This window comes from Cibotium barometz, chromosome 17 (genome assembly GCF_041138505.1).
Source record: "Cibotium barometz isolate CiBa-2024 chromosome 17, ASM4113850v1, whole genome shotgun sequence".
Classification (NCBI taxonomy): Eukaryota; Viridiplantae; Streptophyta; class Polypodiopsida; order Cyatheales; family Cibotiaceae; genus Cibotium; species Cibotium barometz.
In genome coordinates, this window is record NC_141062.1 from 15072340 (window position 1) to 15087938 (window position 15599).

At 42.0% G+C, this 15599-nt stretch overlaps 1 protein-coding gene across 1 annotated transcript in view; it reads right to left on the reverse strand.

The window, feature by feature from the left end:
* Positions 1–3657: 3657 nt before the first annotated feature.
* Positions 3658–15599, reverse strand: part of VPS41 (vacuolar protein sorting 41) — an 88661-nt gene continuing 76719 nt past the window's right edge. Inside the window, exons 13-19 of the mRNA XM_086811256.1 lie at positions 13106–13306; positions 12918–12995; positions 12457–12576; positions 5577–5657; positions 5382–5467; positions 5198–5279; positions 3658–4678 (exon numbers count right to left, since the gene is read on the reverse strand). Coding sequence (XP_086667382.1) covers positions 4205–4678; positions 5198–5279; positions 5382–5467; positions 5577–5657; positions 12457–12576; positions 12918–12995; positions 13106–13306 — 1122 coding nt within the window. The 3' untranslated portion in view covers positions 3658–4204. The remainder of the gene's footprint in view (positions 4679–5197; positions 5280–5381; positions 5468–5576; positions 5658–12456; positions 12577–12917; positions 12996–13105; positions 13307–15599) is intronic.

A 15599-nucleotide genomic window follows, 5' to 3' on the forward strand; every position in this document is an offset into this window, starting at 1 on the left:
GGTTTTTGTATGCAATAGCTCACGTGGGTTTCGTAAGCTAGCATCATGCTTTGGCAGCAGGCTGAACTATAGCTAGTTCAAGGTGGCTAGTTGGGTCACAAATTTTTTTTATAAAAGAGACTTACAAATTTTGGTTTTTATGAGATATGCAAACTTAGGTAGGGATTTTCTTATGTCGGGAGTGGTGATCAAATATTGAGCAATAATTGGCCTTAATGCTCTAATACCTGAAAAGGAAGGAAGAATATTGCTTGGGAATTGATGCTCATACAGATTTGAAAAAAAGGGTTACAAAAAGCTTTTAAAAATCATTTAATATTTTTTGAAAAAATATATATGATTTGACGGTGATAGAAAAGAGGGTTTAAGACATTGTCTACCATTTGGGAAACTACTGGCATGCATACTTTTCAGAAAAGTATTTCTTAAGAGGGTATTCATATGTCCCAACGCCTAAATAAAAATCCATGCAAACGGATCCTCAAGAACCTCATTTGAGACATAAGGAAGAAGACGATGCGCATTTGAGACATAAGGAGGAAGGAAGATGATGGCATACAAAGGTAATTTCGGACTACAAGGAAACCTTTTGAAAAAACTAAAAAACCAAAGAACCAAAAAGAGGAACGATGGATGTTAATGGATAACGTAGGGAAGTTACACGTGCCAATATCGAAACTTAATCCAACAGCTAAAACCTACCAATTCTCCTCACGTATAACTCCCAATCATATCTGCCATGTATCGGACCAATCTTATGCCTCCAATTGTGCCACCAAATTCAAATCCTTGGGGATGTCAATCTCACAATGACTGGTCCTATACCAAATGCAACAATGAATCTCACAGTTGACTGATCCTACACCAAATGCAACAATGAATCTGACTTTTTTGCAAATGCTCCAAGATGGTATTCCACAAACCTCGCAATCCCTTGATACCCAAACTCTCGCAATATTAAACAATCTAGGAGGGGGGATCGCAGGAGGGTTACATGATGCTTTAACCAAAGGACCTGCACAATCTAAAATTTGCAGAAAAAGAGAAAGTTAGACTGAAAAGTGCCACAAGTAAATCTATAACTCAGCCTAAGAAAGACAGAGACAAAGAAATAGTGCTCAGATCCACAACAACATCGACACCATGACAACTTCATCATAGATGTGCAAGATCGTATTCGAGTCATAAAGCAGCACTTGAAAATCACCAGGAATGAGAACGATACATGGCAAGCTGAATATAAGGACCTCAAGCAAGAATATGATAGCCCCAAATCACAATATCCAAAAGTGTTCCAAAAACTGGGTAACCTCACTTCTCAAAACATTTACCTCTTTGCTAACAAAGTAGAGGAGCTACATGACGCAAAGTCACCAGCAACAAGGCAAAGACCCATGCATAGAGAAGCCATTTGAGGAGATCAAAGGATCTACAACCAGAGGCGGTTTATGGTGCAGCATAGGAGATAAAGATGCACTCACATATGAAGTTACACCACCTCCACCTCTGTACCAATCATTTCGCTTCTCCGACGAGGACAGAAGGCTACTAAGGCATAACCATTGGGCATGCCAGCAGTTGATTCGTCGCATCCACCCGTGTCGTTGAAAATCATGAAGATGATCACACAACCGCCCAATCCTTAACAAACTCCAGCAATGCCCGTCCAACCACATTTGTCCATGAATCCACTACTTGTATAATACCTTGTAATCATCAACAATCATTTAGGATCTTGAATGTAATTATGCTCATGGATGTTAAAAACCTATCATGCTTATACACAATAGAGTTGAGCGAGTAGACAATTAGTGAGTATGGCATCGACTTCTAGAGACAAGGCTCCAAACTAAATAAAGTGAAGATTGAGATCCATAGTGAGTAAGAAGACAATCTACAAGTGTTGGCAATAACATGATCAAAGAAAAAGGTTCCGTTTTTCTCATTGGGAGATTTCAATATAAAGACAAGAAAAAAGATTCTCAAGTGGGATGAAGTTCAACATCTTGCTTTGGTCCAAGTAGAACAAGTACTCTAGTGAAGATAAAAATGAGTATAAATAAATTGTGGAAAGTCTCACTTTCTTGTATAACAAGGCAAGACATTCGCTTTGATATTGGTGTCTTAAGATAGTTCTCCAACTATTCATGAGAAAACCTTTGGAGAGTAAGATTGTTAGTGTTGTGCTCTCTCTCTCTCTCTCTCTCTCTCTCTCTCTCTCTCTCTCTCATCCACCATGATGTAACTTTTGGTCTCATAGGTCATTATGGCCTTTTGAAGATGTTAATATAACATTTCATTTCATTTCATTTCTCTCTCTCTCTCTCGGACACTAGCTTATGAGATCACCTACACTAGATAAAACATTATGGATGTCAATTACATTGGGTTTGTGATTTGGACACAAGACGCTCACTGATAGATTACTTCGTCATGCATGATTCAAGATTCATTTCTTGGATTAGGAAGAACAACCTTGTGGCCATCTTCGAGAGAGGCCAAGTACAAGGTTGCATGCTTAGCATCTTGAGGCATTGTGACAAGTGGGTCTTAGAGGATATGGGAGAGCAATGCAAGAGCAATCAATGTTGTCGTATTGTAACAATCAGAGTTTCATGACCATTACAAAGCATCCAATATTCTATACTTGCACAAAACACATTGAGATTGATTCTCACTTTGTGAATGAGCTCATCATATTTGAGGTGTAGATGGTCTACTACTATACGTTAGAAAATTGTATCGATATGTTCACCAAGGCTCTCAACGAGGACTAGATGGAGAAACATTTGACAATTGCTCAATATCAACATCATGCTCATGCCATTCAAAAAAAAAACCAATAATCGTTTATCTTCCAACCACAATTGAGCATACCTCGACATCATGATCATGCCATAAATAAAACCAATTATCATTTTATCTCCCAACCACAATTGAGGATACCTCAACATCATGATCATGGCATAAATAAAACCAATAATCGTTTTATCTCCCAACCACAATTCAGGATACCTCAACATCATGATCATGCCATAAATAAAACCAATAATCGTTCCATCTCCCAACCACAATGCTGAGGATACCTCAACAAAAGAAGCATTGATAATCATGGAGGCTGACGAGAGTTGCACTCAAGTTGTCAATCGAGTCCAAAATCTTGGGTCATGAAGGTCCTTTGTCGATCCTTCCTAAACAGACAAGATTCATTGTAGTCTAGATTTAAAAAAATCCCTTATAGCATCCATTTTATAAAACAATCATGGAGAAGGTGCAAATTGAGGAGAAGGTCTAAAAAAGAAGTCATAGTAGTTAACCATTGCATTTAGAATGCTACTCAATGATTGTACATGTATTTGCATGGGAGGGAGATCCCCTAGTGTATCATCCAAAGGAGATTTAATGCCCTCAATGGCCTCTCCTTGGGCTGTGCAATAGAATCCACAATGTAATCTTTACTTGAAGAGTCGACCCGCTACTTAAACTAGGACTCAAATTGGAACTTAGAGGTGTAATACAAAGCATTGGCTACTCTAGGGAGCCTATAAGAACCTAATCACTATATTCCTCCATCCTCTCTCCAACATATAACAAACATTGTAAAGGCAACTTTGTTAATTTTCCACAAACTTCAGTAATGAAAGAGTTCCTAGCATACAAAAGAAATGCTAAATGTGTATGAAAACAAATATAGAAATGTTGTACAGCCTTATTTAAAAGGAGCAAAAGTGGTTGTTAAACAAAATATATATCCTTTTTCAAAATTTAACCCTAGCCATAAAAGTGACTTCGGACCAAAAGTGGATGGACACTTGATTGCTGCTTCTAAAAATTATAAGCAGCCAAATAAACAAGCCAACAAGCCTTGAAATTACTTGAGTATGCATCTACACTTAAATTGTAAACTTACATTTACAAACCCCTCGCATCTTCCAACTCTTCTCCCCATTCCATTCTTCAATTCATGGTGATTTGATGATGGCTCGAAACAAATTGGAAAACTCCAAAACCAAGCCAATATGTTGGCTGCTCATGTGTATTTAAAACAAAGAATCTAATGACACAAAAAGAATGCCGTGCACAAGTCTCTCAAGCCAGGATTGTGCATTTTGGCTGCTATTCTATATGCAAACAAACCTTTACTTGAAATGGAAAAAGAATCGACTCTTAAATCATACACTAATGGTCAAGTCTTTTGCCTGTATCACGATTTCTTTTTAGAGGAAGCAGCTGCTGTTGTGCAAAGAATGCAACGCAGACCTGATCGCTGGTTATCTTGTGTATGGATATCTCCATTCTCATGCAAGGCTCTCATACTTTGTGTCCGTAGACCATTGGGCAAAAAACTCTCTTTCCTCGTTGTCCTCGAGATTTCCACTTGTGGGTTATCGGCAGATGACTCAGCCAGGCATGTGACGTGATATACATGTGCGCAAAAAAACGCAACCACTGAGACGTTCTGTAGCGCCACTGGATCAAAACAAATGCAACATTTCCCGCTGCCTCCTGTAGTGGAGCTCACCCTGCCCCCTTTCCCTCCTTGGCTTGGAAGTTTGCTTAAAGCTGGTGACTCATTTTTCCGTTCTCCGCCTTGTGTCAATCCATCGTTCTTGCTTCCCACAAATATTGCATGCCGAGCTTCAACCAAATACCTCACTGACAAATTTACGCAGTCAGCCTGTAAAAACAATCAAAAATTCGCCAATGAGGTTATAGCACAAGTGGTAAAGGTTTTTGTCTATGACCAGGAGGTCCTAGGTTCAAAATCCCACAAGGTGCTTCCTCGGCAGCATCACCTACGGGTGGTGAAAAATGGTAACTACAGGAGGATCTTGGGTGTGAGTCCAGTCGCGCGCGGGGGGGGGGGAACAAAAAATTCATCACGTGTCAAGTTTTTTGCAAAAGTGAAAAAGCATATGCAGAGCACCAAAGACCTAGGACAACAGGAATCCTACAACCTGTTGGGGGGGGGGGCGCATGCACGTGCGTGCATGCGTGCGCGTGCGTGCGTGTGCGTGTGCGTGTGCGTGTGCGTGTGCGTGTGCGTGTGCGTGTGCACGCGCATGCGCATGCGCATGCTGTGTGGCCTCCATGCATGTACAGATGGGATGCATATGCACGTGCGCACGGTCATGCAAGCACCTGTGTGTATTTCTAGCCAAAAACAAGTTATGCGATCATTAAGTAGAGGCAATACCTTCAAGATGTTATTGCACCCATGCCGAAGTGAAGTCTCAGTTCTGTAGTCAGTAACTATTCTCACCAGACGATCACGTAGCCTGCAGAGAAAAGTAGGTAATTGTTCTGAAAGCCAACTGAAAACATGAAAATTTAAAAACACAATGAGAGAAAACGCACATGGCTTCTGAAGTTTCACTTACCGTGGAATATGCATTCCATTTGGCACCCTAGTGACTAGGTGTAGCGGATCAATATTTCCCACAGTAAGCTCAAGAAGAGCACCTATCTGCATGTTTTGCAAAAATAGATTAGAATACTGTAGTTATCAAGATCATCTCTTCTTGTAATGCCAAGGTAATGCCTGCCTTTTATGAGGATGGGAACCATAAAACTACCATCTGAGGGTTTGACAAGCTTTGAGTAATAAGCTCTTCCCACAAGTCATCATCATGTTGTGCAGCAACAAAGTCAACAGCCTGCAAAACAAATAATAACAAAGCCTTTGAATTGAGTCATGGAAGCATACAGATATAAATGCTAAGCATGAGCGGTGAACATGCACATGCACATGCACGAGCGCGCGCACACTTTTATTTTTGTGAAACCACTGTCTAATTAATCACTGAAGGTATGGTACAAGCATAGCTGCCCATAAGAAAGGACAAGCTAGAAACAGTGGAAAACACATCTAATTGCCTAGTAGTAATCTCACCCAAGGCATGAGAGTCCTAGAGAGATTCACGCAAAGAGCATCTGAAAAAGGCATACACATCAACTGATCAGTCGGTAAAGAGTTGATGATTGCTATCATGCTAGTGAGTCTATACTGCCCAGAATCTTGTCCATGCAAGAAACTGTGAGTAGTGCGACAATCATTGGAATGTCTGCCAAAAGGCCAAAATTGCTTGGAGAAATGATACCGAGGAAAACGGGCCTTCAAATATCCAGAAAGCATAGTTGCATGGAACGGCAACGGAAACGGCCGGGCTCTAGGAAACAGCAATGGCTCAAAACTAGGAAACGGAAACAGTTAGGAAGTGGTCGATGTATGATACATAATATAAAAATAATGAGAAAATTAATAACTAGGAAAAAGTTGTAGTACACCATCATAATTTGAAATAAATAGTGAGCAAAATTTGTCGAAAATCACTAAGCAAGCACTAGATGAGAAAAATCAATGGGTGATTTTTTATTGCTGATTAGGAAACGGATTGACAGAAACAAAAACGGCGACCCTTAGGAAACGGCATTTCTGTGTTTTCGAGCTAAGAAATTTCTTGTTACTATGCCGGAAAGCCTATCACGAAGAGCACAAGAAGACGGACAGTGCCAAAGCAAACGAGGCACCGTTTCTCATGCATGATAGCACCTGTAACAGTGTGGTAAGGCAATGTGTCTCTTGTCCGGTAGTATACTCACAAGAAGCACCCCGACCAAGCATCTCCACAAGAAGACTCTCTGTTTCAAAGGGAGTTTATTTTTCCAAATGTCATTAGGGCACGGTTTCCACCAACACAATGGTTTAGGTATGCGCCTCAGCTGGTTGCATGCTTAGCAATCCATGGGGGAGGAATAATCAGCTTATATACTCTAGCTACAGTCAACTATCAAATAAAATAGGCTTATAGGCATCTTTCTATCTAATTTCCAATCCATCAACCAGTTTTGTGCATTAAAGCGCGGAACAGGTTGTATAGACTGAATCATCCACATAATCTCTTTCCATATTGGTCAGTGATGCATGCCCAAATCATATTGACGATTTTCTTAAGGAAAGTTCAGAACGTGTCCATTGGTTGGCATCTATACCATCTTGTACATATCGAATACCTTTGGTGGATAGAAATAAGCCTTTCGAGGTTTCAATAATGCTAGTGGTTCCTCAAAGACTCTGCTCTAGTGTATACTTTCCAAAGCCAGAGAGTTTCCAATGTCAGCATTCTTGCATGACCAAAGCAAGTGTGAGAGGATCTGTTCCCAATCCTAAATAAGCCTAGTGGAATAAGGACAGCCAAGTATTTTACCATCAAAAAGTACAAGAACAATGTCCCAGTGTAGGATCCAACTGCCAACTTCACACATAAGGTGGCTTGCATAATTGCCCATGGCTGTTTGTCGCAGAAAATCAACAATCATAGTAGCTTTTCTAGCCAAGACATGATAATGTAAGTTGAGAATATTCAAACCACCATGCATCTTAGGCGTACAAACAAGTTCATATTTCAATAGCAAGAAGCCCCTTTTAATTAGTTGTGGTTCTCCATAAACATTCCAAAGCTCTTGACATGAAACTATCAATATCTTTTTTGGTCCAAACTAAAAGAGGCAAGTAGAACTGAACATACGCCATAAGAATGGATTGACCAATCTGGAGTCGAACATGCAAAGGCCATGTGGAAAGCTTCCAATAATCCAATTTGTGATTCAATTTTTGTAAAACCCAACATGTCTCATTCTTAAGAGAAACCAACCAACCTATGGGATATTCTAGATGTCTAATAATCTGGTCTAGTGATAAGATTTGAACTGGCCAAAATTATCTCATGCCTGCATTCAGTAGAAGCAATTTGGATTTTGCAAAATTAACATGTAATCCAAAAAGAGACAATGCATCCATAAGTACTTTCACATCAGTAGAGCTATTTTTAGGAAAAAAAGGAGTCATGGGCATATGCTTGTGCAAGAAACTGTGAGCCACCACACATTACTAGGCCATGGAGATAGCCATCTGCAACCATCTTGTCCATATTTAAGATAATAGGATGGGTAGCAATTGCATATAACAATGAACTAAGTGGGCAGCCCTAACGTACTAATTTTCTGAGTTTCTAAGGAGTAGAGAGATCTCCTCCTAGTATGCATTTTGCTAATCCTTCAGCATACAACCAGTAAATAACATTTCGCATCTTTGGTCTAAAATCCATTTTGCTCATCACTGGTGCAATGTAGTCCCAATGTACCATATCAAAGGCTTTAGCAATATCCACCTACATGATAACAACATCTTGTTTTGTGTATTTGGCATATTCAATTCCAATATACGCATTTGCAATGTTATCATTTATATGCCTTCGTGGTATAAAACCATACTGTGCCGGATGCAATCCTTTATGTAATATGCATTTGACTGGAGTGACTAGCATTTTTGTGATGAGTTTGTATATGCCAAGCATTAAAGTAATAGGGCGCCAATCAAAAATCACTTCACACAATTGTTTTTTAGGCACAAGCCTGACAAGGCCTTCCTTTCAAGAAGTCGGCAGCATCCCTATGTCCCAACAATGATTTAGCATGGAGAGCATAGTGCCTAGCATAAGATCCCAGGATGCATGAAAAAATTCTACGGTAAGACCTTCCCATCCTCTTGAGATTTCCTTCTTCCGAATGCTTTCAGTGTATCACTGGTCATTGATTTTCAAGGTTTGTTGCGCATTCCACAAAATGTCTTGTTCCTGAGCATTCAAAATTCTATACTGGCTCATTTATGTGTATTGTTGAATAAGGTGTTTGGCAGTGGACACTCTTTGTCTTTCTTCTTGCAAATAGCATCGACCATAATCTTGTATAATAGCTTGCATTCGGATTACAAAGCTATGCCAGGACACTCTTTTTGTCTTTCTTCTTGCAAATAGCATCGACCATAATCTTGTATAACAACTTGCATTCTGATTACAAAGCTATGCCAAGCCACATCCAAGTCCTCATGTATCTGCATAGAAAGTGCATGCAAAACATCTCTGACCATTTTCGCAAATGATCTATGCATGAGATAGCTATTGTTGACAAACAATAATCTCGGATTTCTCACGAAAAAATCACGTGTTCATTCCAAATACAACAATACAATGCCAACGATAGTGGTGCATGATATGAAAGATGCAGTGAGTGATCGAGCCACATTTTACAAGTGAATACATCATATTGTGCTGCATTCAAAAGATACCAATGATTTAAATGTGCCCAATAATTAGTAAAAGCATTATGCTGGAAGGTACAAAGATCACATGCATGTAAATGCGTAAGTGTTTGGTCCCATATCTACTTTTTAGATGCCATCATGTGAGAGCGATGTGAAGTACTATCATCATATGCTGGTGAGTTATTAAAATCACCACAAATAAATGCATTAGAGCACCAGGGATATCTCTGAAATGAATGCCACATTTTTTCCCTTTGCGCTGAATTCTACGAGGCAAACACATTGACAAATTCATAAATTTCTCCATGAATCATACATTGAAATGAATGCCATAAATTATGTGAGGCAAACACATTGACAAATTGCCAATGAGGTGATAGCTCAAGTGGTGAAGGTGTTTGCCTAGGACCAAGAGGTCCTGGGTTCAAGATCCCCCTTGGTGCTTCCTTGGCGGCATCGTCTATTGGCGGATAATAAAGCGCCTACGGCATAGTCACCTCGCTCGAGGGATGGGAACGGGGACGGGGACGGGGAAGGGTTTGGGGATGGGGAACACCTGGAGGCAGGGAACGGGGACGGGGGGGTGGGAGGTGTCTGTGGGTATTCACCTCTTCCTACCAATACCAACATGAACCCTTGCCCCCAACACGGACTGCTGGGTGCTCGCGAGGAAGAGGCCATTGAAGGCTGATGGCAGCTTAGATGGAGCTTTGGCACGCTCAAGCCTCAAGAACTTGTGCACTGTGCACTGTGCACACTCCAGAGGAGAGATGGAAGAGAGCAAGTGCGCACAACAAAGATGGAGGAGAGCAAAGATCACTCAGCAAACTTTGCACATAAGCCTTTAGATAGGCTTTTTTTAAAACATTAAAACGTAAAACTTAAAACCTAAGAGGTAAAGCCTTCCAAAAATTTCTTCATATCCCCAAACACCCCCCGTCCCACAAATTTAAGATTGTCCCTTGTGAGGGACGGCACATGGGACGTCCCCCCTGTAGAGAGACGCATCCCCGTGTGAAAGGGAGGCTGGGACGGCGTTCCCCCGTCCCTAAGGCCCGGGACGGGCGTCCCCTGTTACTATGGCCTATGGGTGGTCGAAAATTAGTAACTATGGGAGGATCTTGGAGCTAAGGCTAGTCGAAAAAAAAAAAACACATCGACAAGTTCATAAATTTCATACACTGAATTGCCATCCATCGGCCTTGGGGATCATTGGAAGCAAGACGCTCATGCTTAATAAGCATGGCTCCCCCCCCCAGAGTGCTGACTGTCTCCAGCATAGAAAATGTGATAACTAGCAAAGTAATCTTGCCTACCAGCAAAAAAGTGTATATACATATGGAAAATGCAGATTTATTTATAACAAATCATCTTTGCATCTCAATCTCATGCATCACAGATTCTGAATTCTGTGGCATGAGACAACTCATATCCAATGTCATCATTCATAAAAAGCATTCAACCCTTTACTACTTCAGCCCATTTTTTCCCAATTCCTATCGCAGCTTCTAGAGTTACTGACTGACCGGTAAGTGGTTGATCTGTTGATGACCAGTTACGAGACTGAACTGGTTGTTGCCTTAATGAGACCACTTTGCGTGGTGTTTGCCATCCATTCTGACCAATGTTCTCTTTTTCCTTCTCTTTTCCTTTAATTGTTCCTATAGGCATCACATTCTAGTGCAACACATTAGTCGTGACCTTTTGTTTTCCTTTATCCAAATGGGTTGGAAGAGAAGTCATCATAGGGCCCCGAGGTTGAGGCACCTACATGATGGTCGAACTGTTGTCAAAGGAGGAATCGCTGTCAGAGGCGGCTTGTGGAGAACACTTGGGCATTCTGATGCATGATGCCCAAGTTTATGAGAATTGAAACATGCACTTGCAAAGACTCCCCATTTCAATTCAAAATATATCTTACCTATTTTAACATCATCAAACTCAATAGCAATGGATGGAGGGGGGTGGGGGGTGGGGGGTTGTTTATCAGTATCCCATAGGATACAGAACTGATTTGTGACTACCAGTAGGTCTAGGAGGCCATAAAACCTTCCCCAAGGTTGCTGCGATTCCTAGCAAATCAGCGTGCATATAATTAGGGAAGTTCACCACTTCCACCCAAATAGGACAACGATGCCTCATCAAACTCTAATAATCCTTTGTGGGTGAGACCAAGGGAGTAATGCACCATCTGAGTACCAAAGAATAATGGAGATTTTTCAAGCATTTGCTCTTCATACTACATTTCAGTGAGTGGCACCTCATAAAACCCTTGAATAGCATAATATACCCCTTCCACATAACAACCACCAAGCAATGATTGAATCCATTGCGCAACATCGCTGGCAAAGGGCGAAGAAGATGATAGTAGCATTTCGTGAATATTTCTTGATAGGAGAATATTTGGCAGAGCAATCTTGTATTTAAGAGTAGGAATAGGTTTATCCCATGTAGCTCTGCTGTCTTCCAATTCCTCATGCAAAGTGTCGAAGACATATTGTGCATCCGGACTGTCATGCTGATAGTCTCTTTCTACTAAAAGTTTGCTTCTCTTGAAATCAGCACTCACATCTCGATGACGGAAGGTATTGATGATCGAAGATGAAGTCATCTGTACTGAAGCTGAGGGAAAATATGGCTGTGCAGTGCTGAATATACACACACACAAGCAAAGAGGCTGAGCAGAATCATAGGCAGCGGCTATGAACAGAGAACAGGCGATGACCCTAAGCAAGAGCAAGCGACAGTAATCACAGTCAACGCCCAGAACAGTAGGAATAGTCGACTACCCTTTCTTCAGCAAAAAAAGGCAAATACCCTCACTCCACGAACACCTGGAACACACGCATATACACGCAGCTGCACAAATACACACAGTCAAACGATGCAGCCTGCAGACTGCAGGAAGAGGGGAAGTGAGGGAGAAACTGAGTCGCACGCGCACACACACACAATGGTCCCGAACTGTTCGCAATCTATTGATTGATAGGGTTTCCACTATGGTGATAGGTGTGCTGCACAGACTTCTTCAAGGCTACATGCAATACCACTCACTCACTCTCACCTCCCCCCACACACACACCCCACGCGTGCACGCACACACATACATACAGACATATAAAGATATAAACACTAGGCAAAGCACGTGCACATGCACATGCATGTGGGTGCGCGCACACGCACACACACACACACACACACACACACATAAAGATATATAGACAAATAAATAAGTACATATAAATATTATATCTATACATATGCGTATCTATATGCACGTGTGTGTGTCTCCCCAGACACATACACATACAGATGTGTGAGTACTAAGCTTGAAGTTACACAAAGGAGCTTACTTCTTCCATGTCTTTTAGCTTGGTTATTATGAGCGAGAGGGCCTCTCGACTATTCCCCATCCTCCCAAGGATGAAAACACGTTCCCTCGTCAACGAGCGTCGCGTACAAACATCATATGCCTGCATTTATACGATAGAATCAGAACCTCGATAGATAATGGCATATTCAAAACCAAATTTTAATGCACATGCATATGAAGCTTGATCCACCATATATGTGCTCATCTACACTCGAACCCAACCCAATATGTGAGCTTCTAAGTCTATGCAAAGCTGCCTTCAAAGGTGGCTGTGGCCTCTCAGCAATAATAAAACAAATGATAGGCTACCCACATCTACCGACTCCTGAGGTTTCGCAAGATTCAAGCCACCAAGACTTAAGACTAGAGAGACTCAAATTTGGGAAGAAAGAAAAGTGCGCTCAATAATCACCAAAGCCCTTCCATAATCGAGCCTCATACCTTATCAAGGGAGTAATAGTGGCTGCTGCGAAGAAAAGGCAGAAGCAGGCGAGGCTCATACTCTGCATACAGCTCCACCTGCAGAACAAAAGATCACTGCTTAGGCACTTCAAGTATCAAATGTAACATGTAAACATTGTGACTTGACAGCCTCAGCCAGGTTAGTTCTAGTCCCATATGGTAAGCACCTGCAATCCATGAAAGTCGTTGCCAGCATTGGGGTCTCTCTCAAACAGTTCATGCAAATAAAGGTGCAGTAGGTGTCGGTATCTGTTATCTGCTCCAGCTTTCTGCAATTGTGAGACTACTTCTGCAGGTGGGACGTTGTTGCGATGCTGCACAAGCAAGGCCACGCCTTTCTTTCCATCCAGTTGCATCAAAGGCAAAGCCTGAATTTACACATATGATTCCATAACAACTAATCAAGTTATGCTCCATAGAATAAACAATGCTTCTCATCAAACATGTCACAAAGCCCACATTTCCCCCCTCATATTACACATGCATATCTTACACCATATTGCATAACACAGATAGGATCAAAGTTTATATAGATATGTGCAAGAATATAGAAGTGCATATTATACAAGTACCAAATATTTATATTTTATTAATACAATATAGGTGCATGCTCTGGGTGCACACACACACGAGCTATGTCTAAATATAAGAATAAATAGATATTCGAATTTTGTTTTGTATAGATAAGTATATAGTATATGAATCTCCATCAGACATTTTTAGTTCCTAGCATTTCCAAAAAAAAAAAAATGTAACTCAGACATTGTATCAGATGTGGGCTTGATGTAATTATTTTGGTCTCATAGGTTACTTTGGCCTTTTCAATTGAGAGTGGAGACAGCCAAATTTGGGCCGGGGGCAACTGCACCAGAGGACAAGATATGCCAGCTTTGTCATACAGAGGCTGAGACAGAGGCCCACTATATATGCTAATGCCCAATATACTATGAGATCATGGGGAGGTTCCACTGCCTCTTGCGAGACAGATTTGGACCACTTTTCAAGATCATGGATTTCCCAAACCAAAGATGCCTAGGGCTCTTCCTTCTGGAGCTCCGCAGACACAAGGAGTCCTTATAGCGGCCTAGACTAGCTGCACCTACCCAAGGACCAGCACAGAGAGTTCTCACTAACTTCTTCCAAACTAGAGCTCCGAGAGCAAATCCACCCACTACACTCAACCCCCAAGTTGATGCAAGAGCCAGACCAAGAGGACACTAGACAAAGCCATCGAGCTATGCAGAGCCCGACGCCCTTGACCCTATGGCCCCCGCCCATGCTCGTGTCACCACATGAGGATTAGAGCCATCATTTCCCACCACCACAAGACTTTCTCCTACCGGCTCGGCTTTACTACATTGGGTACCATGATGGAACGCCCTATGTGGGATATTTTAGGGTGATGTGAGAGCTTCACGCTCTTTGTATTGGGATCAGCTTTGGCATTTCAGCTCTTGTTCCTTTCTTTTATTTTTAGTACCCATGATGATGGGTTCCATGGACATGACGTAATCTTTTGGTCTCATAGGTCATTTTGGCCTTTTGTAGACGTTAATATAACTTTCTTTCTTTCTCTAGCCTACAGCCCATGCTAGATTGACAAGAGGCTATGCAGCCCTAGCCCTCCTTGAGCGATAGTGTTTTCAAACACACTCCCACGAACCCGGCACTAAGGGGTGGCTTTTTGACACCTTAGTAACCCTTGCAGAGACCCCCTTCTCGGGCCAAACCTCAGTGAGGAGGATTGGAGGATTGAGAGCCAGTGAGGATTCTTGGCTTTCATGATCACCAATGGCACATCGACCCTCCTCCGGCCAAGGTGACCCGCGAAGCGGTTCTTGGCGCCTATGGCTCTTAGAGTGCTGACCTCTGACTCGTGTCCAATGGGATCTAGGCGAGTGGGAGTGGTAGGACCCCTTCAGCCCGAGAGCCTGACAACCCACTTATGGTAGGACCCCTTTGAAAGAATGTGCACAAGCGGAAGCAATGAACATGAGAAAGAAAGAAAGAAAGAAAGATATATTAACGTCTACGAGAGGCCAAAGTCGGCCTATGAGACAAAAATAATACAACTGTGTTCTTCCGGTCATCGGAAGAAAAGAAAGAAAAAAAAAGTGTGCATGTGTCTGGATACAACTGTGAATCATCATGGATCGGTGGAGCCCATATACAAACAATATAAGGGGGGGTGGGGATGTGGATGGAGTGCTAAGGCAAGATGCATCTCTATATGCTGAAAGGGTAGTACAAGCATGCTATGCAGATCTATGGCTAACTCCATCCAATGCCATAAGAGGGATATAAGATATCATACATCGCCGATGCTGAGATTGTGAATGGCGTGAACATGTACCCTGAGTCTGAATGAAAGCGAGCTAGCCTCTCCTGTGTCTTCATCTGGTGTCTCATTCGGATAGCTGCTATCTCTCGGTGACGGAGTCGGGGTGCTCTATGTCTAGTCTGTCTAGGTCTCCTCCTGGCTCTCAATTCCTCTGCTCTCTTTGCGGTCACCCCACGTGGTACATCAGCTGGCACTGGCATAGCTCTCTGGAAGAAAACTGTGAGCTGGGACTGTCTCCCACCCCTAGTGGGAGTGGGTGTCTGAAGGAGTCTCTCTCGAGAACTATGAAGCTCTAGTAGTAGTCTGCCAAGCTGTCGCTG